At 46.8% G+C, this 26,816-nt stretch overlaps 1 protein-coding gene and 2 long non-coding RNA genes across 4 annotated transcripts in view; 2 read left to right on the forward strand and 1 right to left on the reverse strand.

The window, feature by feature from the left end:
* Nucleotides 1–4,783, forward strand: part of GDNF (glial cell derived neurotrophic factor) — a 28,119-nt gene extending 23,336 nt beyond the window's left edge. For both annotated transcript variants that reach the window (XM_045439829.1, XM_045439823.1), the window contains exon 3: nucleotides 1,617–4,783. In XM_045439829.1, coding sequence (XP_045295785.1) covers nucleotides 1,617–2,101 — 485 coding nt within the window. In that variant the 3' untranslated portion in view covers nucleotides 2,102–4,783. The remainder of the gene's footprint in view (nucleotides 1–1,616) is intronic.
* Nucleotides 4,784–5,503: 720 nt separating this feature from the next.
* Nucleotides 5,504–7,630, reverse strand: LOC123577695. The gene is made up of 3 exons (XR_006702029.1): nucleotides 7,520–7,630; nucleotides 6,497–7,380; nucleotides 5,504–5,943 (listed from the first exon to the last, which is right to left on the reverse strand). It is a non-coding gene; the product is annotated as an uncharacterized LOC123577695 (long non-coding RNA).
* A 5,102-nt stretch (nucleotides 7,631–12,732) lies between these two features.
* LOC123577701 lies at nucleotides 12,733–17,734 on the forward strand. The gene is made up of 2 exons (XR_006702030.1): nucleotides 12,733–16,625; nucleotides 16,854–17,734. It is a non-coding gene; the product is annotated as an uncharacterized LOC123577701 (long non-coding RNA).
* The last annotated feature ends 9,082 nt before the right edge of the window (nucleotides 17,735–26,816 follow it).

Here is a 26,816-nt window from a genome sequence, read left to right on the forward strand (position 1 = left end):
GTTTGAATAGCTTTCTTCTTTTAGAAATGTATTTAATTGAGGCGCCTGGGTGGCTCAGTTGGTTGAGCGTCCGACTTTGGCTCAGGTCATGATCTCATGGTTCGTGAGTTCGAGCCCCACGTCGGGCTCTGTGCTGTCAGCTCGGAGCCTGGAGCCTGCTTAGGATTCTGTGTCTCCTTCTCTCTCTCTGCCCCTCCCCTGCTTGTGCTCTGTCTCTCTCTGTCTCTCAAAAATAAATAAATGTAAAAAAAAAATTTTTTTAATAAAAAAAAGAAATGTATTTAATTGTTCAAATAGCTCCTCTTCTCTTACTTGCTCAGCTAAAGCAAATGCTGCAACAGAGCAGAAAACACTAAGGGATTGGGAATTCACGCTCTTACCCAGAGGTCTCAGGCATCTGAGAAGCATCGCCTCCCCATTGCTCTGTGTGATCTCCATAAAGACTACATCTCTTGTCCTGTGTCCTCCGCGGGAATCCCGGGGCTGCAGAGGCTGGGCCCCACCCCGGGGTCAAGCCGCCTCTCCCACAAACAGCATCCCATTGATTGCTGATACATTTAAATGTCTTCTTACAGTATGACTATATATTTTTAATTTTTAATGTTTATTTTTGAGAGAGAGACAGAGTGTGAGCAGGGGAGGGGCAGAGAGAGAGAGGGAGACACAGAATCCGAAGCAGGCTCCAGGCTCTGAGCTGTCAGCACAGAGTCCAGTGCGGGGCTTGAACTCACCAACCGTGAGATCATGACCTGAGGCAAAGTCGGACGCTTAACCGACTGAGCCACCCAGTCTCCCCTGCTGTATTTTTTTTTTTTTTTTAAGTCATGCTGGTCCAAGGAAGCGGTAGTCTCTCGGTCAGTGAAAAGTAGGTTGTTTGCCAGGAAGTTTTTAAGGAAGTTTTAACATACAGTTGGATCCATGAGCTTTTCACTGGTTCTATCAAGATGGGTCTGGTCCCACTCAGCTGCCCAGGGGTGTCGAGTCGGGGGGGGGGGGCAGGGCTCTGGGGAAGAGTGCTCCGTATTGCAGATGCCAGTGGCAGTGGCGGAGGATCCTTCCCGATCCTCGCCCTCTAAGACAGGGCTTATCCAAGTACGGTCTGCGGGTCACCTACATCAGAATTCACTAAAAATGGAGATTCTTTGGCCCCCTCCCCGCACCTTCCACCAAGGGCAGGGCCGGGAATCTGCATTTCAGTGAGCATCCCGCACCTTCTCATCCACACGCACATCTGAGAGCCACTCCTCTAGCTTCCATTAGCAGCCGTGAAAAATGGCCTTCAAGGATCAGCCTGCTCACAGCAACCTCAATACAGACTCGTTCAGCACGGCAGCTGTTATGCAAATGAAAGGTGCGCTTCTAAGGATTTGCTTTCTGCAAGGAAATGTGTCACCCACCATGCTAGTCTCCCCTTTTAACTGGATACGCTTCCTTCTTTGGAGACGTGGGTGCGTTCTAGCGTCTGTTGTCGGGGGAAGACAGTGGTTACGGAGCCTGGCTGGTGGCTCCACTGTGGGTCCCATCCTGGCTGACTGTCGGAGGCACTTTGATGTAGCAGACTGCTTGAAAGGATCGCTGTCATCTCACGTGACCTTTTCTGTTTCCTTGTTGAACAGCAAATATGCCAGAGGATTATCCTGATCAGTTTGACGACGTCATGGATTTTATTCAAGCTACCATCAGAAGACTGAAAAGGTCACCCGAGAAACAAATGGCCTTGCCGCCTAGAAGAGAGCGGAATCGGCAGGCGGCGGCCGCCAACCCGGAGAATTCCAGAGGGAAAGGTCGGCGAGGCCAGAGGGGCAGAAATCGGGGTTGTGTCTTAACTGCGATACATTTAAACGTCACCGACCTGGGTTTGGGCTACGAAACCAAGGAGGAACTGATTTTTAGGTACTGCAGCGGCTCCTGTGATGCAGCTGAGACAATGTACGACAAAATATTAAAAAACTTATCCAAAAACAGAAGGCTGGTGAGTGACAAAGTCGGGCAGGCATGCTGCAGACCCATCGCCTATGACGACGACCTGTCGTTTTTAGATGACAACCTGGTTTACCATATTCTAAGAAAGCATTCCGCTAAAAGGTGTGGATGTATCTGACTCGGGCTCCAGAGACCGCTGTGTATTGCATTCCTGCTACAGTGCAAAGAAAGGGACCAAGGTTCCCAGGAAATGTTTGCCCAGAACGGAAGATGAGGACCAAGGAGGCAGAGGAGGAGGAGGAGGAGGAGGAGACAGGAGGAGGAGGAGGAGGAGGAGGAGGAAGGCAGCCATTGGGGGAGCCTGGTAGAGGGAGATCCAGCTACAGAGAACTGGAAGGGAGAGAAAACAGCCATCCAGATTCTCCTGGCCGGCAGCCGACGTCACCAGAAGCTCAGGGCTGGTGTCCCTGGTTGGGCGTTTCCTTTCATCTGATAGAGCCCACCGTCACTGGTCATGGGCACAGTTGCGGATGCACTTGAAGCCAAACCAGTGTGTCTCCTGTGGTTTATTTTCACATGTCTGGAGACACCCGGGGAAATGGTAATCCTGGTGTCATTCCTTGTCGTGACGTTTTACTGCTGAAAGCAAGAGAGGTTTCTTTTTCTGTCACTCAGCGGAGACATACCCCAGGAAAGGAGGAAGGCGAAACAACAACAGCAACGACACAAGAGATAGTTGCCTTTGAATTTGAAAGTTGAGGCCTGAGGTTTACTACAGCCAGCGTTTTTGTGAACGGTCGGTGATTGATTTTGAACATGGTGTGTGGGGTGGGAAGAAGTTGGCTAGGAACCAAAAAGGCTGTCCTCGTGACTAAAAACAAACCTGAAGGTATTTCCTTTATGTCCTTGGAAACAGGAAGCCAGTTGTGGTTTTCGGCAGCATTCTTGCAGGAGAGCAGAGTGGGGACGGCCCCCAGCTGCACCGGGGCAGGGACACCCACTGGGCCTGTCGGTTTACAGAGAGACAGATGTTACATACACCCCAGCTCCGTTTATGCGTGGTCACCAGTGACCAGAGAAGCTACTCGATGCAATGCATCTGTTTCAGATACAGAAATATAGAGAAGATATTTATTGAGATTTAAGTTATTGTTATTTATTACCGTTCACTAATGAGTTTCTCTTTTTTTCTCCCCCTTATTTATTAAAGTTTCTTTTCGAAGGTGCCAAAGTATATGTGCTCGCAAAATGCAAAGAAAGGTGACAAAGGAAATTTTAAATTGGGAACAAGGGTCCATGCTTTCCAAAGTATTAAAAAGTTTTTCGCTAGGCAAAAATCACTTACTTTACCTTTTTCAGAAAAGCCCTCGTTAATCTCCCCGATGTCAGCATCTTCCCTGCTTTTATTTTTGAAAAAAAGGCATGTGTCAGAAGGAGCGCTTCTGACAGGCCCCCCTTCTGGGAGCAGCATGCACAGACCATCAGCACTGGCTTTATTTCCTCACTGCTCCGTCACTGAGCAGATATGCCACATGCTCCCCTTTCTGTTGTATGTAAGCTCTCACTCCCTTCCGCATATATCTATCTGTGATATGCATAACCATATATAGGAAAGGTTAAATTCCTTTTAGGAGGTATTCCTGGATTCAGTGTTGACCTAAAAGTAAAACAAAAATCCTGTCGGGTAACCAGGGTCCCGCCCTGACTCGTGGGGACCCTTCCTCCATCCTTCCGTCCACCCACCGTCTTCTAGAGAAACGTGCTCACACCCAGTGCGTGCCGGCCTTCCAGAAATGGGATCGACCCGGTTGCCCCAAAAGCCCCCTGGCTGTGACCTTGTGGGGCAACAGTTGCTGTCCCTGTCAGAAGAAGGTGGCTCAGAAGGCAGGACGAGGAACACGTGTCTGGCCCAGCCACATACGCCCACCGAGTCTCGTGCCCACAAAATGTACTACCTGTGTGCTGAAAGCCTTCGGAGAGGCGGGGGCTGGATGGGAACCAGCACCTTGCACGAGTCCCAGAGGTGGGTTTGTCTGGCAGCTGACCCACGCACAATGCACTGGGCCCTATATTCGAGTTTGTTGCACGTTTCGCAAAAGGGATTTTTATCAAGGAAATCATCTATCACTACCTGCGTGGCTATTAGCCCCAAAGTAGGACAGAGTTAGCAATCAAATGACCTACTGACCTCCCTCAAATAATCACGTTAATTTAAAAAGTAACCAAGAGACGGCATTTACCAGATACCCCTTCTCCCAAGCCCCCGAAAACCCAGGTTCTCCCTCATTCTGTCCCTCTCTGTCCTTTCTGCTCCCCTTGCACGACTTGGAAATAAAGGGAAAGGACCTCCTAGGGCCTGAGTGGAGACTTTGCTGAAGAGCAGCCTGCTCAAAAATCGTGACAGACCCGGCCATCTGGCCATTCATGAAGCACGATTTGACACAGCCCCAGGATCATCTGTCTGATTCAGAGAATCCTGGCAGATTGGGTGGCTGGTGTCCCCAGATGTCAGGCTCAGTTATCCACACCCCCGGCAACCCTGATTCCCACGGGGAGCCCCTGCCCACAGGCGCCCTAGGATATGGTGGATGTTGACAACTCGTTCCCAGCATCACCTACACACCACAAGCAAGTTTTAACTGAAGCAAATCACTCCAAATCCACAAAAGGGTAAAGTTTGTGATTTTTCTATATCGTTGCGATTACCATCTGATCCAGTAAGGAGTGCACTTCTTTGGAAGTTCCAACTTCTCTGATCTGTCCCAATCGTTTGTGTTATACAACCAAAGTTCTCTACAGACTTTATTTTTGTACAATATCATTTTGTAACTTTTTACAAATAAAAACTCATTTCTATCGCTCCCTGTCCTGTACTCGCTCGTGCCTGTGGACCACAGCTAAGTCCCGCAGTCTTACCAGCCAAGCCCTGGGCTAGAGGGCTGTCCCCTTCACCACCACACAGCCCGCTGGTTGGTCAGTGGCCTTGCCCATCAGCTCTCCATAACCAGTCACCACCACCCAAGTGAGAAAAAACTTGCCAAGTTGTTCTTCGCTTATTCAACCAATATTTATGCTTTGCCTCCACTCAGCCAGGCACTATTCAAGACACCGGCCATCCCAAAGCGGCCAAAACCGAAAATCTTTGCCCTTGTGTAGTTGATACTTTACCCTAGTGGAGACTGACAGTATTCAAAACAGTAAAAGTAGGTGGTGATCCAGTCAATGATAAATGCTATAGAGAATACAAACAGGCTATTATAATAGAAAAAGAAATGGGACCTGCTTTAATTAGAGGCGACATTGAGGCAGGACTTAAGAAACAGGCAGTGCCTGCAAATAAGGAACGTCTTGGCAAAATCCTGAACGAGGCAAACAGGAGGGAGCCACCACGTTGCACAACTTTGGGTGACACCATCCGCCTCTGTTCTGTATGACAGTGTAGCAGACAATGATGCTGTAGCAACTCCCTGGAGTTGGTGCAAATGGTGGCCCTTAGCTTTGTGTATTCTGGTGGCAAGAAAAACGCACCAAAGAGGGGAAATGCCACTGCCCTGGGTTGGGGATGAGAGCATGCTTCCTCCTCAGATGACACACACCCCATGTTATGTCATAGGTGGCCTTGTGACTGTTGAAAGGTAGCCTTGTGTGGTGTTTTAAACCCCAAACAAAACTGACACTCTTAACACTCATGCTAAGTGTCTGCCAGCTTAGGTTTCCAACAGACAGCATTCCGAGCAGTGCCAGGCTTTGCCCGAAATGCCCTTTCCTTCCTGACACTCACCGATCCCCTGCGCTGAGATTCCACGGTGTCTCCGGGCCCCACTGTGGGCTCCAGTGTTTAGAGTCCTTTTGCCAGGGCAGTGCTGAGGCCAGCCTCGCTTTCTGTGAGCCGCATTCTGGTACGAAGTTAGTGACTTGCAAAGGGAATGCAAAGATTGTAAATTCTTGCTTGCTTCTGCCCCCTTTTCAGAGTCATTTCTCCAAAGTGTGCTCCCAGGATGGCTAATTGGATGAGATGCTCTTCAAAAAAAAAAGGAGGATGGGGCGGTTCTCTGATCAAATAAGTTTGGAAAACACTGAGATACTAACATCAAACAGTTTGTAAAGTTAAAAGGAGAAGTGTAAAACTTATCAGAGCCTTGATTACACCAACAAACATTGTGACAGTCCAGGAGGGGCATGGTGTGTGGAACTTTCCAGGTGGGTGCGGCCATGGAACTGACTGCTCCCTTGTTTGCTTTCTCATCGCACCTGCTGACCATCCCTTGAAACTACCTTGGGCTGTGTTGCCTACTCCTATCAGCATCAGGACGAGCAGAGAGGGGGCTAGAAATCAGTAGAGAGACAAACTGCTGGGAAGCTCCCACAGGAAGGACACCTACACACACACACACACACACACACACACATTTGGGTACTGTGGCTTCTTGCTCAACATGATTAACCAGTGGTCAGCCTTGGAAATTTCCTTTCCAAAGGGAGAATGTGAAATGAGTTTCTCTCACGTCAGAGAGAATGTGTTGAAAGCTGGGAAATTCCTAGCCATAAAAAAGAGAACTTTCACCGTGCTTACTGAAAATCCTCACCGGGCTCGAGTTGTTTTGAACCACAAGTGCTTTGGCTGCTCTGTGGTCTGAAGGGATTGCTTCCCCCTTGCAGTGGTCTTCAGAGGACATACTGCTTTTGTGGGGCTCCAGGTTCTGAATTCTTGGCGGCCAGGAACCGTGTGGGCGCACTGGATTAGGAGTCCCGTCACCAGGCTCCAAGAGTCTCGTGTTGCTTGTGCTCGTGAGATCAGCCCACACTGATTTTCTCCTGTGTGGCCAGAGCTGAGTGAAGCAAAGGTTTAAGAGAACTTTTTGAAGAGTCAATCCACTCTCAAGGTAAAGGTGGAAAATCAGAATTTCCTGAACCTATTTAGGTCTCAAAAACAGAAAGCACCCCCCCCCCAACCGCCTTCACATGGGAAGTCCTACTTGGGTGGAGGCTGATTTGCTATCTGACCCCAGAATCACAGGGAGGAGGGAGCCCAAGACGTCACACTGTCCACCTCAGAGCACAATGGTGGGGGGGGGGGGTGTCAGCCACAGGCTCTGGGGCTTTTTTCCATCAGGTAATGAAATGTCTGAACCCGGAGTGTCTTCTTGGGACACATCTTTCTTAACAGAACTGTTACTGCGATCCCATGCAACAGTTAACTCAACTTTAGTCTCATCACATCCTGACTGAAATTAACACCAAATACCGCCAAGTCATCCCTGAAAACAAACAGGCAGTTGGGGAAATAAAGGGAAAGTGCCCACTGACTCATGTATGACAACCCATGCACTTTCACGTCCTGGCCCCGTGGCAGGTGAGGGTAACAGTGATAAGAACGCAGATGGGGTGGAGGATGTGTGGGGACAGGTGCACAGAGAGTGCTGGAATGTCCTGGCCAGCAGCAGGTGAGGAGAAAACCTGAAAAGAAAAGGAATCAGGGAGAGTTAGAGAATAGGGCAGCCAGGTCATTTGAATTTCTGATAAGCATGTGCAATTTCTCAGTATAACTCTGTCTTTATGCAAGATTTGGGACTTGCGATATTTGGGACATACTTACATGAAAATGGTTACTCGTTGTTTATCTGCAGTTGAGCTGAGCACCCTCTATTTTAGCTTGCTACCCCTGGCAAGAGAAAGCGACATTTGAGCTGAGCTTTGAGGATGAGCATTAATCTGTCAGGTGGACAAGGGCAAGGGCTGGGGGTGGGATGAGGGACAGACGTCCCAGGCTGAAGGAACAGTGTGACCCAAAAGGACAGAAGGGCACCGTACATTCAAGGAGCCGTGAGCAGGGCGGTGGGCTCAGGGCTGACTTAGCCGTTAGGCACAGCAGATGCCGTGGCTAGGGGCCACAAGACTTTTAGAGGGCCTTTTACTTAAATAACAATGTTAATATTTTTTAAATCAGAAGAAAAATTGAATAGAACAGTATTGAATATATAATAACAAATCCAGTCTGGATTATCGTCCTCTTTATGAAACAATGTGGTCATATAATTTTTAATATTTTTGGTGGAGAAGGGGCCCACAAAGGCAAAAGCGCCTGGGATTCACAAAAGTACCACAGCCCTGGGTGCACTGCTAATAACGGACTTGCCGTGGCCTCTGCCTACAGTTTCTCACCTTCTCGTCCACCCTGGTCGTGAACATCATAACTAGCACCTGGTAAGAACTTTTTATGTATATTATCTCATTCAGTCTTCACAACCACAAGGACAAAAACCCTCTTCCCACCCTTCGAGTTACATTGGCTTCTCAAGATATTTGCATTTGCATCCCACTCAGGGAAACAAATCTAAGGGCAGGCCAGCAACATTCCAAGAACCATTGACCCCCTTGGAGAAGACAACGTTGAGTCAGGCGACCCTGAGCATACTGGCAGCAAGGAGACAACAATGGAGGGAAGAACTGGTCAGACAGAAGGCGAGAAAGCTAGAGAGAAGATATAAGGCTCCAGGAAATGAGAGAGCCAGCAGAGTTGAGCCATGACAAATAAGGATGAGGTTTTTATTTTTTATTTTTTTATTTTTTTTTAACGTTTTATTTATTTTTGAGACAGAGAGAGACACAGCATGAACAGGGGAGGGTCAGCAAGAGGGAGACACAGAATCTGAAACAGGCTCCAGGCTCTGAGCTGTCAGCACAGAGCCCGACGCGGGGCTCCAACTCACGGACCGTGAGATCATGACCTGAGCCGAAGTCGGCCACTTAACCGACTGAGCCACCCAGGCGCCCCAAGGATGAGGTTTTTAAACACGTGGAATAGATTACTTTAAGTAGGGAAATTCTTTAAAGTGGTACATGTAAGGGATTTTAACCCACTTCTGGCTATGTGCCTGGGTTTCATTCATTCAATGAATTATTAAGCATCTATCTCCTATCAGGGGAGGATATAAAGATAAAAACATATTAAGATAAAGCCTTCAAGTGGCCCCCAGATCAGAGGGACAGAAATAGATTTTACAAATACATGATGAGGACAATGATGAGGACAACACAGTGCTATGGGGGCTTCAAGGACAGACCATAAATCCAGATGAGTTTGGCGGGTGGGGGAAGGTATCAGGGATAGTAGCTTCCTGGAGGTGGATGCCTCAATGTACTATTAAAGAATGAGTAAGAATTTTCCAGACTGGAATTGGGGGAAGAGAGGGCATTCCACACAGAAGAGACTTGAGAGCTGGTAGCAAAGCCAACAAGAATAGAAACAGCCTGGTGTACTTTTGGCTTGGAAGGTGGAGAAGGGTCAAGGCCAAAGCTTTGGAAAGCAGGACTAATGAGCCTTCCTGGGCAAGAGAGGGAAGGAAGCAGTGAGGCTAGGGGTGCTGAAGGAAGCAGTGAGGCTAGGGGTGCTGAGGGGTGGGGGGACAGAGAGCTCTCCCTCTGTTGGGCTCCAACTCGGCCTCCACTCTCGGGAAAGGATACTTTGACCTCCATGCCTGACTTCACCCTTTCAGACCCTCTGCCTCCCCAAACACTGGTCTGAGCCCCATTCTCTCAAAGCCTTGTCTGCACTGCTTTCATTCTCCCATAAAAAGCCCTCCAGAGACAGCTACTTTCCACAGGGGACTCAATGGGACCAAAAAGACTTCCAGACCAACACTTCGCAAACTGGCCAGTTGAACTCTAAGAAAGTATTCATGCATATAAGGGTTTCTTGATTTTAAAAATATGAGGAAATGCTGCATATTTTGGTTCCACCTCAGAAAGAGATAGTACATATTATTAGCATATTAAACAAGGCCCTGAGAAGGCCTGCAGAGGAAAACCTGCATAATTTTGTTTAACCCAGCATTTCACAATCTTATTAGACCAAGGAGCATTTGGTGACACCTCTAATAGAAGTGTTCTGCTGGACACAACTTGGGAAATAGTCCTAGAAACAAAGGGATGATTCTTTAATGGAAGAATTGCAGATGTCAGATGGTAAGTTATTTCTGTGCAGGGGGATCTTCCCAGCCCACCATCAGTATAAGGCACTTTTGGCCTAAAGGACCTAACAAATGGCCACCACGTTTTCCTACATGCATCAGTTGGACTGACTCAGTAAGCAGCCCAACTCAACCACGTTCTCCTTTCTTCCTGAGCTTGAGCTGAGGTGACCAGCATCCTCCCCTGTCATCACTCTCCACCCACCTTCTATCCTAACCCCATCTGGCCAACCCTGCCATAGCTCACAATTGCTGGGCTCTAAGATACTCCAAGGGGTTCTAATTCATGCTACACACACCAAATAATTGCAAATTCACCAAATAATTACAAACCCCTTCCACTCCTGGTTACTTGTTAAGATTACATATTTGGGTAACCTTGTGGTTGACTGAGGCCAGTGACTGACCAAAGAGCATGAGCAGAAGTGGCATGTGTTTCTTTTTCTGAGCCTGACATTTAAATGCTGTTATGAGAGGCACCTGGGTGGCTCAGTCGGTTAAGCATCTGACTTGGGATCAGGTCATGATCTCACAGTTCATGAGTTTGAGCCCTGCATCGGGGTCTGTGCTGACAGTTCAGAGCCTGCAGCCTGCCTTGGATTCTGTGTCTCCTTCTCTCTCTACCTCTCCCCTACTCACATTCTGTCTCTCTCTTAAAAATAAATAAACGTTAAAAAATTTTTTATTAAAAAAACAATAAATCCTGTTATGAGACCCTCAAGAGTCTCTTTCTTTTCCTGTAGGATGGCAACCAGAAGCATTCAAGATGGTGGTTGTTCTGTCAATGTGGGGTAAGTATGATGGACAGAGCCACTCTGCCAACCCACAACAGACATGTGTGGTAAACGAGGAATATCCCATTGTTTTTTGAGCCACTGAGATGTGGAAGTTGTTTGTTACCACAGCATATCTTAGCCTATCCTGACAGAGCAAGCTTTTATCATGATGAGGCATATTGTGGGCCATGAAGAGAAAGAGAGCAGTCCCCAGAGGCAGGAAGAGTAGCCAGTGTAAAAGCTCAAAGGGATAGGGGAGTGGTAGGAAATAAAGTTGAGGAGGTAATCAAGGGCCAGATCATGTAGAATCTTTGGGGCATTGTAGGGATTTAGGATTTTATCCTGAATCAGGCAGGAAGCCATCAGGAGGTTTTAAGAAGACGGGTGACAGACGGGATCTGGTTTGTGATGTTAAAGGATTGTTTTAGATGCTTTGTGGAGTACAGACCATGGAGGAACAAAAGTAAGATGCAGGGAGACTGGAGAGGTCACTGCAATAATGTACATGGGTTATGGTGGTGACTTGGACCAGGGTCAGCAATGGTGGTGCTGGGAGGACTTGCTTAGGGTCTGGGAGTGAGGGGCCGAGAGAACAGGATTGAAGATGTAATCAGAATGACACCGAGCCTGAAGCCAATGCAGTGGCACCTCTAAGAAGACCAAGCTGTACATGCCTCATGAGGGGGAGGGTTGGAGTGTCATTCTGGACCTTTTCTGTCAGGAAAGTCACCAAGTAAGAAGAGAGATGCTCCCTCCTGACATCCTAACTTTGTGTAAGGCAAGAGCTAGTGCAGGGGCAGGGCTCTGAGAGAGTCTGCCAGTCCCTGAGGTCTGGAATGCCATTAAAAGTGTGTATGCCAGGCCAGTTGGCTCATGGTCAGGATGAATCTGCCACTGCTCCCTCTGACAATGTTTAGCATAAAATAAAAAATATGGCTTTCAAATGATACCACAAGGAAGATTCTTGAGCAAATATGGCCAAAGCTGCCCTGCAGAATGTTCTCAGAGGCAGGGATTCCATCCACCTCTAGCCTTCTTTTTCCATCTGGTGCTTCCCAGCCTTGCACTGAGGTCCAGCTGGACAATTGCTTTGGCCTCCTCACCTTCCAAACCTTCCCTTTCAACTCCATTCACAGCTTCCAAATTCATCTTCTACACCTCACCCTCCTATTCAAAATTCCTCTCTACCTTCCTGCTGCCAGTCAAATCCCTCAAACTGCCAATCAGAGACCCCACAATTTCTTCCAAACAAATATTTTCTGTAGTTGTTGTCTTTATGTCCCCCAAATCTTCCTTTTTAACTTAACCTCTACCCTTCAGTCACTATGGATGACCTACAGAACCTCAACATACACACTGAGCTTCCTACACTTTCCACAGCTGGCCCCTTGCCCAGGTCTTTCTCTCTGCCGGGAATATGCCGCCTTCTCTTCAGTGCACCAGATTCTCCCCAGCTGGTGTTCATCACCCACTTCACTATGGTCCTGCAGCCAAGCTTCTCATGTGTGGATCACGCTGATGGCATGGGCCCCTTTCTTGTGTGTATGTGTGCACTAATCTCATGTTCTCTGCTATGTTGAGGGCTCCTTGAGTGCTTGGGCCACATCTGGATCATCTTTGAATCCTGAAGAGCCCTGAGCGTATGCTCTCACATGGAACAGAAACTCAACTCAAGCTGCCTTAAACAACGAAAGGGAATTGATTATCTCATGCACCTGGAAAGTCCTTAGGTGGATCTGGTGCAGAACAAGCTAGATCCAGGCTATCAATTAACACCATGTGGAAGATCCCCCCTCAACCACTTCACTGTTTTCCATTGTGTTGGCCTCATTCTCAGACTGTCCTTCCCCCACGTGGTGGCAAAGATGTCCAGTGGAAGTTACAGGCTTAGGTCCCACTCTCTTAGATACCCAGTAGAAAGAGTAGCAAGAGTGAGGTAGGGTTTTTTTGGGGGGGAGGGGGCACTTGAGCAGGGGAAGGGGCAGAGGGAGAGGGAGAGAGAGAATCTTAAGCAGGCTCCATGCCCAGCACAGAACCCCACTTGGGGCTTGTTCTCACAACCATGAGATCATGACCTGAGTCAAAATCAAGAGTTGGATGCTTATTGGACTGAGCCACCCAGGTGCCCCATGTAGTGAGTTTCTTATTTGATAATTCCATCAAGGATCTTGGAGGAGATTCTGACTGGCCAACTAGAGCCAGAGCCAGATGCCAATGTGTCAACTGATCACTATAGCCAGAGGGATGGATAACTCTGTCCTGGCCTAGGACATGTGTTTATGTTTGGTGCCAGCTGGTAGGCTGACTTCACTAAACTGTATGGGCTAAGAACATGGGAGGTCAGATGCTGTGAAGGAAATATAGGTGCTGTGACCTGAAGGAGGAATGAGGGATGCTGAGAAGGCAAAAACGACAGATGTCCATGACAGTCATTTTCTGTGATAGCACATTCCAGCAAACAATTTGGCACCTCTTTTTTCAGATTGATTTTGACAACCATCTGCTCAAAGAAATTAAGGTTTCCATCTTGGCTTATGTGCTTGGCCATAACAGCAAGTTCATATGACAATTCAAACAGAACAACAGGGAGTAGGGGGCATTAGTTAGGAAATAACTGGAAGAAATATGAGTATTGGTACTTCAATCTTTTTTACAAAAAAATGGAATATTGGATGGGTGTATGGATGGATGGATGCACAGAGGAAGGAAGGAAGGAAGGAAGGAAGGAAGGAAGGAAGGAAGGAAGGAAGGAAGGAAGGAAGGAACTGTTACATTTATTTGATTGTGCCATTTGTCAGATTAAAACCCTGTTATAATGGGCCCCATTAGAAAGTTCAAAGAAGGTTCAGTTAATAGAAAACCCTATCGCAATGGTTTAAATAGGGGCTTATTTATCTCACACAACTGAGTGTTTATGGATATGTACATGGTGTGTGCCATAGGAGTAATTTTTGCAGGCAGATCTACCAATGGATATTAAAATTAGTGGGCATATGGTTGAGAAAAGGATACTTATATTATCTCAAAGTATCTATTCCAAGATATTTATTAATTACAAAGGGACAAATAGTAAATTTACATTGGAAAAACTCAGCAGACACCACCTTAACCAAGTGATCAGGGCTAAGATTACCAGTAATAAGACATACTGATTGATATCACGCTCCCTGATATAAATGAGAAGAATACAACATCACTTCTTTTATTTTTGCCAAAAATGCAAAGCCTCAATCTAGCCTTGAGAAAACATCAAAATCAAATTGAAGAACGTTCTACAAAATAATTGACCAGAAATGTTCAAAAGTGTCACGTACAAGAGAGACAAGTAAAGACAGACAGAATTGTTCCCAGCCTGGGGGAGACTAAGGACATATGACAACTAAATTCAGGTGGGATCTTGGGTTGGATCCTGGAACAGGAAAAAACATTCATAGAAAAACTGGGGAAATCTCTCTTAATAAGACCTGTAGTTTCATTAATAGTATTGTACCAAAGTTAATTCCACAGGTTTCATTATTGCACGCAGTTATGGAAGATGTTAGCATTAGGGGAAGCTGGGTGAAGGATACAAGGGAACTCTCCTCTTATTATTTTGACAACTTTTCTGTCAGTCTAAAATTATTTCAAACTTTAAAGTTAAAAAAGAAAACTGTGTGTTGGTTCTTACTAAACTTATAGACCAGTGGTCACCACAATGCAAAGATTTATAGGATTAAGGCTCAAGTCATACAGATAAGTGATCTTATAGTATGGAGGAAGGAGCACACGCTATGGCCTTGATACTTGTGATGTCTCTAGGTTTAGGCAAATTGTGGCACTTGTGCTAGACCTTGAAAGCATGGGCCAAGGGGTGAGAGGACTTCCATAAGGGACCCCAACTGAGCAAAGATACAGAAGTGTGAATTAATGCACATGGCATGTTCTGAAGGCTGCCCAAACTTCTTCCCAGGCGAAGAAATAGACTTTGGGCTCTCACTTGGAATTAGCATTCTGGAATTTCAGGACATGGGATTGGCTGTGGGACACAGAAAAATTGGAGAGGAAAGACAGCATCTTTGGAGAAAGTGTTTTGGAAAAATACATACTGGATATATTTCTGTGTTCAAACACACATTAAAAATAAGAATGAAGTCTGAGACTAAAAGCCAGAGTACACATGTTAGGAGAGAGCTTTTAAGGGCACCACGCTGATTTAGACCAGGATATTGCAGGGCGAATATTCCTTTAGAGGACCAATGAATGATGTGGAGTCAGCTGAGGAGCTGTACTTATCTCAGTCTCATGTCAACCAGACTTCCAAACTTCCTCCAACGTCAGTGTGCACACAGAGCACCCAGGGATCTTGTTAAAATGCAGATTCTGATTCAGTAGTCTGGGGTGGAGCCTAAGATTCTGCATTTCTAACAAGCTCCCAGGTGATGCCAGTGCGGCCAGTCCACAAACCTTGCTTTGGATAGCAACGATACCGACCACTGGAGATGTCTGAGCTGCAGAAAGACAGCGAAGACAATAGAGAGCTGAAATATGTCCAACACATCTGTGCAGGTTCTGAATACCTTCCTGGCTTTCATGTACAGATAAATAGTCATAAGCAGAGTTAACATGGAAAGCTGAAGAATTTGTCTGAAAAGCCCTATCAGGCAAGTAGCATCAGTTTGAAAAGCAGGTGGTATCTGCCCTCTGGGAACACAGAATCCAGAGGTGAAGCCATGATGCATCTATAACACTGACTATTTTAACCAGTCCATTGAGCCCAGCCCTGAACTACAGACGGACGGCACAGGGCCTCTCAGGGGCAGCAGAGAACCAGCCAGGTGAAGACTCCCTTACGACAACCTCACTGCCACCAATGCCTCTGGCCTGGTATGGCCTGGCTGTGCAGTACGTCCAGCAAGCTGAGCTCTTTCTCATCCCTTCTTCTGTCATCGCATATCAAGTCTCCTTACATCCCCTTAACCCTTCTCAGCTCAAACATCCCATTACCCAAGAAAAGACCTTCCAGCCTTCCCACCAAAATGCACCACCATATGCAAAAATTCAGGAGTTGGGAGGTAAGGAAAAGACCCTTTGACCTCTCCGAGGGACTTATACACTGCTCTTCTACAGGATAGAAGTGATTTCTACCTCCTCTACTTATCAGGCAAGTCAGGAACACCATGGGCTTCTAAACAATCAGATTCTGTTCTACCAAATGAGCAGAGTAATGAGTGCTTCCTGCCCACATTGTGGTGACCAGAACACAACCTGTGCCCTCAAGATGTTCCTGGTCAATGGGGAAAGAAGGTCAAGATAACACTGAATCCGGTGCCAAAGGCTGCAGGAACCCAAAGGAGGAATGCCCTATGGACAGTAGGGGCTGGAAAACTGAGAGATACACCCTGAATAAGGGAGTCTGGTGGCTTCCTCCTGAAGCCCCACCTTCTCCATAAAAGACACCTTAGTGTCTACGTCTCCATGTGGACTGTCAAGACCTTTGGCTCATGGAACTTCCCTGCTATTAGGTGCAGACTCTGTAGCAAATCCTGAAAACCAATTCAGTTCAACCTCACATGGCACACTGTCTCTGCATTCCCCGTAATTGGAGTCTTCCTTACAACTGCCTTATTTCTCCCCAGGTCTCTAAATCATGGCCCCCAGATCTTCCTAAGCCCCTTTGCTCTGAGTCTTAGTATTCACTCACTGCCCTGGCTTCAGGGCCCCTACCCAGAGCATGAATCCTGCACCCTGTCAGCTCCAGCACTGCCCTACCCCTTCCTCACTATGCTCCCTACTTTCTGAGCAGCTAGGACAAGAATGCCCCCACCCTGTCCCCACCCAGCCACCATCATCCCCAGCATTTGTTTGATCCTCTTCTCATACTGGCTGGTTTGGGGGAACACTTTCCCCCTTCTGCACCCAGATCCTAGTATTTTAAGTCTGTGTCCACTGACATCAGCTGGGAATCAACTATTAGATGGTTGTTTTCTTTTTTTAAAAAATTTTTTTTCAACGTTTTTATTTATTTTTGGGACAGAGAGAGACAGAGCATGAACAGGGGAGGGGCAGAGAGAGAGGGAGACACAGAATCGGAAACAGGCTCCAGGCTCCAAGCCATCAGCCCAGAGCCCGACGCGGGGCTCGAACTCCTGGACCGCGAGATCGTGACCTGGCTGAAGTCGGACGCTTAACCGACTGCGCCACCCAGGCGCCCCAGATGGTTGTTTTCTATAAACCCAAACTCATCCCTCGGGTATCTGATGGATAATGTTTTTGAGGTTCATCCACATTGTAGCAGATTTCAGAACTTCATCCCTTCTTATGGCTGACTGATATTCCTTTGTATGTATATGCCATAATCTGTCTATTCATCTGTTGATGGACATTTGGGTTGTTGCTGCTTTGGGCTGTTACAAATAATACCGCTGTGAACATGTGGGTACAGGTTTCTTTGTGGATGCTTTCATTTCTCTTGCATATACATGTAGGTATGGAATTGCTGGGTCATGGAGTAAAAGTTGAACTTTGTGAGAAACCACCACTGCAGCTGCACCATTTTACTCTCCCTTCCTACCATTGTCATTATCAATATTATAGCAGCTAATATTTATTGGGTGCACAATGGACCAGACACCATGTTCTAAGACAATAGTATGAAGTTGATACTGAAGGAAACCAGAATATGTCACCCCTAAATGGCCCTCTTTGATATAAAAATTATTTTGAGCTAAAGGCAATTAAGAAGAAACAAACTCAGACAAAACTCCTCTTTTTCTGCCTCAAGGCAATATATAAATTCTCCTTTTACTGGAGACAGGTTCTTATCAGCCCAGAGGTGGCCCCAGAGGAGCCTGCAAATAAATTTTACTCCATCAGTTCCCTCCCATATACTTACCTCCCACAGGCTGCCGCGACGCCTAACACTGCCTTCCTTTGTCCCGTCATTTCTCCAAAGATTTCCAGTTCTTTGTTGAAGATGCCAGATAAGCCAAATTTCTGAGCCACTGCTTTGAGTTACTTTTTGTTCCATTTTCTCCTGCGTGGTATGTGTTGCACATGTTAATAAACTGTTTGTTTATCTCTTGTTAATCTTTTTTTCCCCTTGTTAATCTTTTTGTTTAAGAATCACAGCTGAGGGGCTCCAAGGTAGCTCAGTCGGTTGAGCACCCAACTCTTGGTTTCAGTTCAGGTCATGATCCCAGGGTCGTGGGATGGCGCCTGAGTCAGGCTCTGTGCTGAGCATGGAGTCTGCTTAAGATATTCTCTCTCTCTCTCTCTCTCTCTCTCTCTCAATCTCTCTCTCTCAAATATATAAATAAATAAGAATCACAGCTGAAACCTAAGATGGGTAGAGGTTAAGTTCAGCCTTCCCTACAGTATCATCATTGTCTTCATTTTATGGATGGGAAATTGTAACACAGTGACTTTCCCAAGATCACACAGGTAGGACGTGGTGCAGCCTGCCTTGGAATACTTAGAATGCACGAATCAAGTCCAGAGTAGAGGTAGCACTTGGGGCACAGAGGGAGGGGAGTTACAGGATGGGCCCATAAAGGAAGGGACCCTAAGCTACATCTTGGAAGATGAGTGGGCATCCGCCAGTAGATGTGGGGGAAGAACGTGAGGTCTCAGGGCAGCAGAGAGAACTGAGTGAGCAAAGGCACTGTGCTTTGTGTGCATGAATGTGAGGTGCTGTATCTCCAGCACCTACCTGGTGCCTGGCACAGAGCAGGTACATGGTAACATGTACTGAGTGAAGATGTTAGAAGGGTGAAGTAAGAGAGAAAGCTGGAGAGCTGGACAGTGTCCAGATCAAAGGGAGCTTTGCCCACCTTAGTGAAGAGTATGTACCTTATCGTGTGGGTAACGTGAAGACTTTTGAGGGCAGCATCATAATTATACGTGTGCCACAGAAAGACCACGGCAGCAACAGTGTGGAGTATGGCTCAGAGTAGATCTGTGTAGAGGCAGGGAGCCCAGTTAGGAGGCGACAGCAATAGCCCAGGAGAAGGATGCGGGTGAAGGTCTGAACCAAGGCAATAATGCACAGGATGGGAAGGAGAGAAGACTAGCACGATGAATGGAAAGAAAAAAATAATCTGCCAGCTGGGTAACAGATTGGATTTCAGGACAGAGGGGGAAGGGAGAAGGTGGGATTGTGGCTCATTTCTAGGTTGATGTTTGGATGATGGGACCGATGGAGGGCGGGCACTGGTGGGCACAGTAGATGCCAATGCTTGGTGATGCGTTCTCCACATTGGCTGTGGTGTATGTAGTCTGCATAGGGAATAGGAAGGTGATTGGTAGATGGCTGAGTCCCAAGTTCAGGAGAGAAGGAAGGGGATAGAGAATTAAGGGTTGTCAGTACCCAGGTCATCACTGACACCCCTGGCTGGATGAAATGCCAGGGATATGGGCAGAAGCAGGGAAAGAGGGGCATGGAGACACAGCGCCCTGCAAATGGGCTGGACCTACCACTACCACGGTGCCTTCCTCAATCCACTTAGACACTTACAGCTTGGTTCCTTTTTCTCAATAATGAACTAACCTAAGCTAGTCAGAATTCAATTTTCCAGTCCAGATCCCACCTTCCTTTCTACCCCCTGCCCCCATACATGTAGTCACATCATCACTTGCTTTCTTTTCCTTTACACATAGAAGATATTTCAAGGAGGGGCGCCTGGGTGGCACAGTCGGTTAAGCATCCACCTCTTGATTTTGGCTCAGTTCAAGATCACACAGTCTGTGAGTTCAAGCCCCGCATTGGGTTCTGTGCCGATGGCTTGGAGCCTGTTTGTGACTCTGTATCTCCTTCTTTCTGCCCCTCCCCTGCTTGTGCTCTCTCTCTCTCTCTCTCTCTCTCTCTCTCTCTCAAAATAAATAAAAACTTAAAAATAAATTAAAAATAAAAGAAGATATTTCAAGGAATATGTGGGTGCAATTTCTTGGCCATCCTGGGCATCTCATTCATTAACTTGAATTCATCATTTTCAGGCATTGGGGAATATCTGACTACAAGATTCTGTGGAAGAGAGAAAGCTTTCTTTTGCTTAGAAGAAAGGATGTGCCCCTCAAAACGGAATTTGGTGGTAGTAGGAAGAGAGCAGATGCAGGTATGGGCAGAGCCCTCGCAAGGAACAGAAGCCCTGGCCTGGGGACTCAGTGCCCCTTGGGCCCTGGTGGCAGGGCTGACTCAGATTCTCTTCCTGAGACAACTAACTGTCTCTCTCTCCCCAGTCAGACATTCGATGCCTCTGACTCTGCTCGGTTCCGTCTGCCTGCTGCAAGGAGGGACCGAGCTGGCTCTGCCAATGAGGGATTCCAAACCTTGCCATGGTGATTTCGCGCTGGAAATGAACTAATCCACCTTCTGCTTTCATCTCCGTCTTGGGAGCTTGGGGAGGGTGGGTCTGCCCCTGGACTCGCCCTTGATCTGTGGACAAAATGCAGTGACACAGCCTGTGGGCTAAGTCTCAGCCCTTGGACCTGGGAAAGGGCCTTGACTTCTGCCTGCCTGAGAAGCCGCTGGGGAGCAGACAGCCCTCCCCGGAATGACCTGGGCCCAACCCTTTTTTTTTTTTTTTAACTTTGATCACCTGTCACCTCTTTCTGCAAACACTCCTCCTTGCTCCTGAGTCTGCCATGAAATTTTAATTTAAATGTTAATAATGAAAAACCATTCTCACTTTATATTTCCCAGTTTAACTTTTTAAAGGATGGTGTTTTCAGACTTTGACTTTCAGCCTGGGAGAAAGGGTACTCATAAAATAACAGTGTTCACAGCTCAGTTAAGTTCCTTAAAGCACCATTTCTGGATATATTTTGTGAAGTTACAGTTTATAAAAACAAAACCTCCAAACGGCTTTAAGAACGAAACCATTTTCAGATTAGCAATCAGATTAACTTATAAACATTTTCCCCTATTTATTTAATGTTCCCCATCCAAATGGAGAACGTAGTTTGTGCAGAAATGTGTTGATGCTGCTGTGGGAAGGGGAGCTTCCGGGGCCCTGCTGGCCCTTGTTTTTCCCCCCATTTCAGCTCCCCTGACTCTCGCCATGAGCAAGCAGACACATGCATGATGGGCATGGCACATGGGGACTCACATAAAACTAGGAGGCAGCCAACAAGACTGTAGCTAAAATATAATCCACATCAGCTGCAAAAGTGATTTCCCCCTACCTTTTTTTTTTTTTAAAGTAGGGTTCATGTACAGCATGGAGCCCAGTGCAGGGCTTGAACTCACAAGCCTGAGATCAAGACCTGAGCTGAGATCAAGAGTCGGACACTTAACTGACTGAGCCACCCAGGTGTTCCCCAAAACTGCAACCCCTTTTAACCACAACCCCAGGGCTCATTTTGCCCTTCTGACAACTCCCTATGCCTTTTCCACCCAAAGGTTGGCCTTTTCTGACAGTGTTCTTCTCAACCTTGTTGCTCTAGCATACCTTTGCTATTAGGACAAATAGTATTAATGGAGTGCCTTCTGTTTCCTCTGTACCCTAAAGGCACTACCTCATTCAATCCTGAACAAAGTTAGGAAGAGGCCAGGAGCAACCACATTTTACAGAGAAAATCCTAAAGCTCAGACGGGCGCCTGTGTGGCTCAGTTGGTTAAGTGACTCTTGACTTCGGCTCAGGTCATGATCTCCTGGTCAGTCGTCTGACACGGCGCCACGCTGGACGTGAAGCCTGCTTAAGATTCTCTTTCCCTCTGCTCCTTTCCGGCTCCCAACCCCCTCTCTCTCAAAACAAAACACCTAAGGCTCAGGGACTTTCCTATCAACCTGGTTAGGGGCACCCAGTTGCTAAGCAGCAGAGCCAGGGTCTAGCCCACGAGAGGCTGACTCCACAGCACAAGCACACTCTTCCCATCTCGCCCTCTGACACTAGGCAGCTTCACCTGAAAGACGGAAAGGTGGGTTACAGATGTCACATCCCCCAAATGAGCAAGGAAGAGAACAAAGAAAACTTTTTCTTCGCTTGCAGCCGTGGCTCTCTGGCCAATATATATCTTACCAGAAATGGAAGTGCCCAAGTATTTATTTGTAAGAAGTGCAGAGTAGTACAGTAGGAAAAACATTCACCCAAGAACCAGGAGCTCGGGGACTCAGGCTTTTGTGCTCTTAAGTTGGGTTGACCTTGAGTATAGGTGTAAATCAATCACACCCTCTGTTCTTGTTTCTTCCTCTGTCAAGTGAGGGTAAACAATGCTTACCCTACCGTCTTCTCAAGGCGGCTCTGAGGATCAATGAGGTGATCAAAGAGAAAATTATAAAATGTCCTACAAATCATGTATAAATACACATTTTTGTATGGATGTATTTACGCCTGACGAAAGAACATTTTGGGATCACTGAATGCATTTCTTAGCTCTGTTCTTGGGCACAACGTTCGATTTCTCTTGGCCTCAGTTTCCCCATCTGTAAAATACGGCCATGAGGTTCATTGAACCCTAAACTTCTTTCTAGCTCTGACCTGCAGCAGATTGATGGCTCTTGCTGATTCCTACCATGCTTTCCAACCAGCCCTTGGTGACTAAGAGAACCCAGAGATGGAGTTCCCTTGCCCAGAACCATCTGCTCTCTCAGCCAAGAGGAGGCTGGATATTACACAGCAAAGGTGTCTCCAAAGAAGTTGAACTGCAAAAAAAAAAACAGCAGAATTAAGTTCAGAGAGGAATCATAAAGTTTTTCCCCTCCACAGTGTTTATCAATGGACATTATGCACCACATGGTATGCTGGGAATAAGACAGGGTTGAAGGAACAGTCCAGATCAGGAGACAGACTTTAAATATTTTCCCAGGCAATTATTTAATTGGAGTTGTGACATAGAATAAGACTGTTGATCAGGAGATTATATAATGGAGCCGAGGGGTCTCAGAAGGATTTCCCAAGGAAGTGGGAGGAGGGTCTCAAAGGAGGGTCTGGATTTGGGAGAGGGTTAAGAAGAGGTTAGAGGATGTTCCACACAGAAGGAACATCCGGTGCAAAGGTCTTTCAAGGAGGAAAGTTCTTGACATATTTGAGTTGCTGAAAATAAGTTGATTTGGCTGTAATGCTGGTAATGGTGGGGAGAGTGGCATGGTTCCAGATACAGACAGGCACAGATCATTCAGGGTCTTAGAGCTCAAGATGAGAAATTTGGGCTTTATCCTAAGATCACAGAGATGCCACTGGAAGGTTTTAAGCTAGAGGATATTTTCCAAGCAATTGTCCAGAAAGGAAGCAGCAAGTCTACTAGAGGGGTGTAGGAGCGGGTACACCCAAACCAGTCAAGAGGTTGGTGCAGTGGTCAAAGCCAAGAGTGGACAGTGGTTGGGATAGGATGGTGGCCACAGAGGTAGAGAACTGGAGAAGGAGCTGAGAGATACTTAAGAGGTGGAATGCTTGGGATGTGATCATTGATTGAGGGTAGTGGGGGAGATACAGGGGGGTAATTTATATATACTATACATTCTAATCCACTGGGGCTGCTGGGACCATGAACTCCAATTTCCAGATAAAGAAGGTCTCTGAGAGGCTGAGGGACTTGCCCAGATTGAAGAGCTGAAAAATTAGGTTCCCAGAACTCTCAGCTCTTACGTCATAACTATTTCAGGTAGGTAAAGGCTCTTGTCCCAAGTGACTCATTCTAGGTGCTATCATTACTTCACAGAAAACTCAATGAAGGTCTGATTTCATGTGTACTGAATTCCAACCACACCACGGCAAAGGCCATATGATGAGAAGGGACCAGAGTGAGCAAGTGACATCATGGGCCAAATAGAGCCACTACTCAAACGTGCACCGCAGGCTCCCTACACAATCCCTAATTATAGTTCCTGAGGAAGTGCTGTACAATAACACACTGTACAGAAGCCAATGGATCATTGTCAGTGGGCCAGACGGTCTTTTTAATCTGGGTTGATATTTGGAAGATAATGTGCAACAAGCTCAATGAGGTTTTTGTGGTGGGCTTTTGGCTGAACAGGTCATAAATCTTTCACGTTCCAGAGAAAGGCCTGTCCAGCTTGTGAGTGAACAGGCTCTTCTAAACTTTGGAATTAAAAGTATGCCTGACCTTAAAGCCTTCTCTCCTCATGTCCCAAAGAAAGGGAACACAAAGAGGTCACAAAGTTCACGTAAATATGTGTGTATCCTACACGCAACGCGACGTTCACCTACCGCTGCTCCTCCAGCTGCATTGACCCAACGTGGTCTGGCCAAGACAAACAGGGATTTCGTTCCAACTCTTCTGGGTTTAATGACGATAGTTGAGTAACTTCCCTGAAGTCCCCAAACCATAAGAGGCAGGGTCTGGAAACTGCGTGTCTCCAAGCTGAGGGTCATACTGTCTCATAACCACTCTGAGCCTCTGGTTCCTCGTGCACATTGAGATGGTCTCTGCCTTGCAGCTCAGCTGTGACTGTCAATACCTGGAAAGTGTCTCACACAGGGCGTGGATCGTGGCAAAAGTTCAGCAAATGATCTCTACTAATTCCAGGACGGTGGCAAGAGAGTACATGAAACATTCAAAATGGAATTAAAATGAATGCAAATTATACAAATAGTACACTCTGATTTACCCAGAATGATGGAGACTGACATTTGAGCATCGCATGTACATCGGAGCTGTTATTTAACATAAAGTAATAACACATTTCCCATTCAGTGGCTAAAATTTGACTGGGAATATTTGCTTCACTGTGCTCCCCCTGTGTGACTCATTCATTCATGATTCCCCAAGTCCTTTAAGGTCTTGCTACGCTTGTGATCCTTGAAAGCAGCACAGTTTTGGAAAATGCGCATAATGATGCCAATGTGTTTCCCGCCTAGGCTGGATTTTGCCTTCCGTTAGTTGATAAACATATATTACTCTTACTGGATTTATTTGCGCCAGATACAGTGCTAGATGCTGGCTCTGCAAACAAATGGAAAGTATGGTCACTGGCATTGTGTAGTTTCCGTTCTAGTGGGGCGGAAGGCCTGGGAGCCCCAGGTCAGATGTGGCGTACTAAGAGCTACAAAAGCAGTAAATTCCGTCTGTGGGAATTCATAACGGAACCCCACCAGGATTTAGTCCCACTGAGTTCCAGTTCGGAGAGACGCAGGGGAGAGGCGAAGCTGGCCTCCTTGCAGCTGACGCAGACCCGGCGAGGGCGGCCTGTTCTCCTCACCTCACCCTACTCTCCTTAGCGTATCACTTTCTATCACCCTATCCTTAGCTCCTGCCACCCAGAAATTTTTCTCCAGATGGGAGGAGGACTGGCAATCAGCTCCCCTCCCTTGTGTAATCGAATATCTCACCCTGAAGATATGCTCAGACTCTCTGGCCTGCACTCAGCCCTCCGGTTTGCAGCATGGCACGAAGCAGCCAGCCAGCCTGCCCAGAGCCCCACCAGTTTCTAATTAAAACAGAACAAGTGTTTCTTTAGACACAGACCGATTTCTTGGAGGAGAAACAGCAGGTTCCTCTAAGGTTGGCCTTCAGGTCTCACACACACATGGGCTGTTTGTGAAGGAAAGGCAAATAGGCTGTTTTTAGAAAGTACAAATGGATGTATTATTATTATCAATTGTCATTTTAACCATACTGCCACCTGACACTGACTACAAAGAACTTAAGTATGTCTCTGGGATGGCATTCAATAGATGGCGGTGGGGGGTGGGGGTGGGGCAGGTGTAGCATTATTTTGATAATGTGTAGGAACTGCAAAAATTAAAAAAATCATTTGTCTCCCTTAGGTTACAACAATTTACCTAATCCTCTCCATATTGATCATATCCAGCACCGTGCTATGGAAATGTAAACATTTCTGAAAATAAAACAGCTTTCATAATTAAAAGTTAAAAATAAAAACTCAACCCAAATTCCGAAGCAATTTGTGACTGACCGCATTCCCTGCTCCGGGAGGCAAGATTGCATGGTTCAGCCCCAAGGCCACAGACTTCATCGCCTGGAGGCAGGGGTATTATTCAAACTGCTGAACAGCCATCTTGGTGCAGGCAAGGACTAACTGGCAAACGGATGCGAGAGTTAGCACTGGAGCAGGGAGCCAGAGACCCTTGATGTCAGATGGGACCTCTTTATAGCCAGGTAGTCGGGAAGAACGTTTGGGGGTGCTGTTGGAAAACGTCCCCCAACTCCCTCCAAGCAAGAAGGGTGTTAAGGGAGCTTAGAAAAGCTATTTACCAGTAGAATAGGAAGATTTCACCAATTTAGCAACTGGCTCCGGTGGACCCCTCAATCCTGGCTCTGCCCAAAGGGAACAGGCAAGAACGTAAATGAGGGAACAAGCTGGCTGAGGGGTGTCTGCCCTGAAGCGGCAGACATGACTTCATCCTAGCTAATTGCTGCTAGACCCTCTGACTTCTCAGAAGCTAAAAATCATGGCAATGATTTTTAAAATATAATGTTCATCATGGCGAGTAATGAACATTAAAAAAATAAAGCCATGTGAGACAAACTAAACAGATCAGCAAGTGACCATTTTGTGACCTGTGACGGACAGTGATCTAGGGGATCAGAGCCACCTGTACCCATGACCTCCACAGAAACATGAACTCACCGAGTTGCTCCAAAAGCCAAAATCTCTCCCTACCCTGAAGCCCCTGCCCTGGTTCAGGCCACCTTGTGCCTCACCTGCATCACCACAACAGACGAAACTGGTCCTCCCACAGCACCACGGACATTCCCTTCCTCTTCTTCTTCTTTTTTTTTTTTTTATTTTTTTTTTTTAACGTTTATTCATTTTTGAGAGACAGAGCGAGACAGAGCATGAGTGGGGAAGGGGCAGGGAGAGAGGGAGACACAGAATTTGAAGCAGGCTACAGGCTCTGAGCCATCAGCACAGAGCCTGATGCGGGGCTTGAACCCACGAACTGCGAGATCATGGCCTGAGCCGAAGTCAGACGCTCAGCCGACTGAGCCACCCAGGCGCCCCAACATTCCCTTCTTCTAAACCTACCACCTCCTCTTGTAATGACTTGTCTGCCTCACCCAGAAGTTCTGTCTTTTTGTTGCTGTGTCTTCAGGGCCTAGCATAGAGTTTGGCACCTGTTTCACAGAAACAGGAAGAAGGGAGGAAGGAAAGAAGTTTTTGTTTTGCTATTTTCAGTTCCTTTACTGTTATGTCAAACAGAAACACCTAATGGTGATACATGGTACTGCAACCCAGCTTTATTTAAC

The sequence above is a fragment of the Leopardus geoffroyi genome, chromosome A1, assembly GCF_018350155.1.
Source record: "Leopardus geoffroyi isolate Oge1 chromosome A1, O.geoffroyi_Oge1_pat1.0, whole genome shotgun sequence".
Taxonomy (NCBI): Eukaryota; Metazoa; Chordata; class Mammalia; order Carnivora; family Felidae; genus Leopardus; species Leopardus geoffroyi.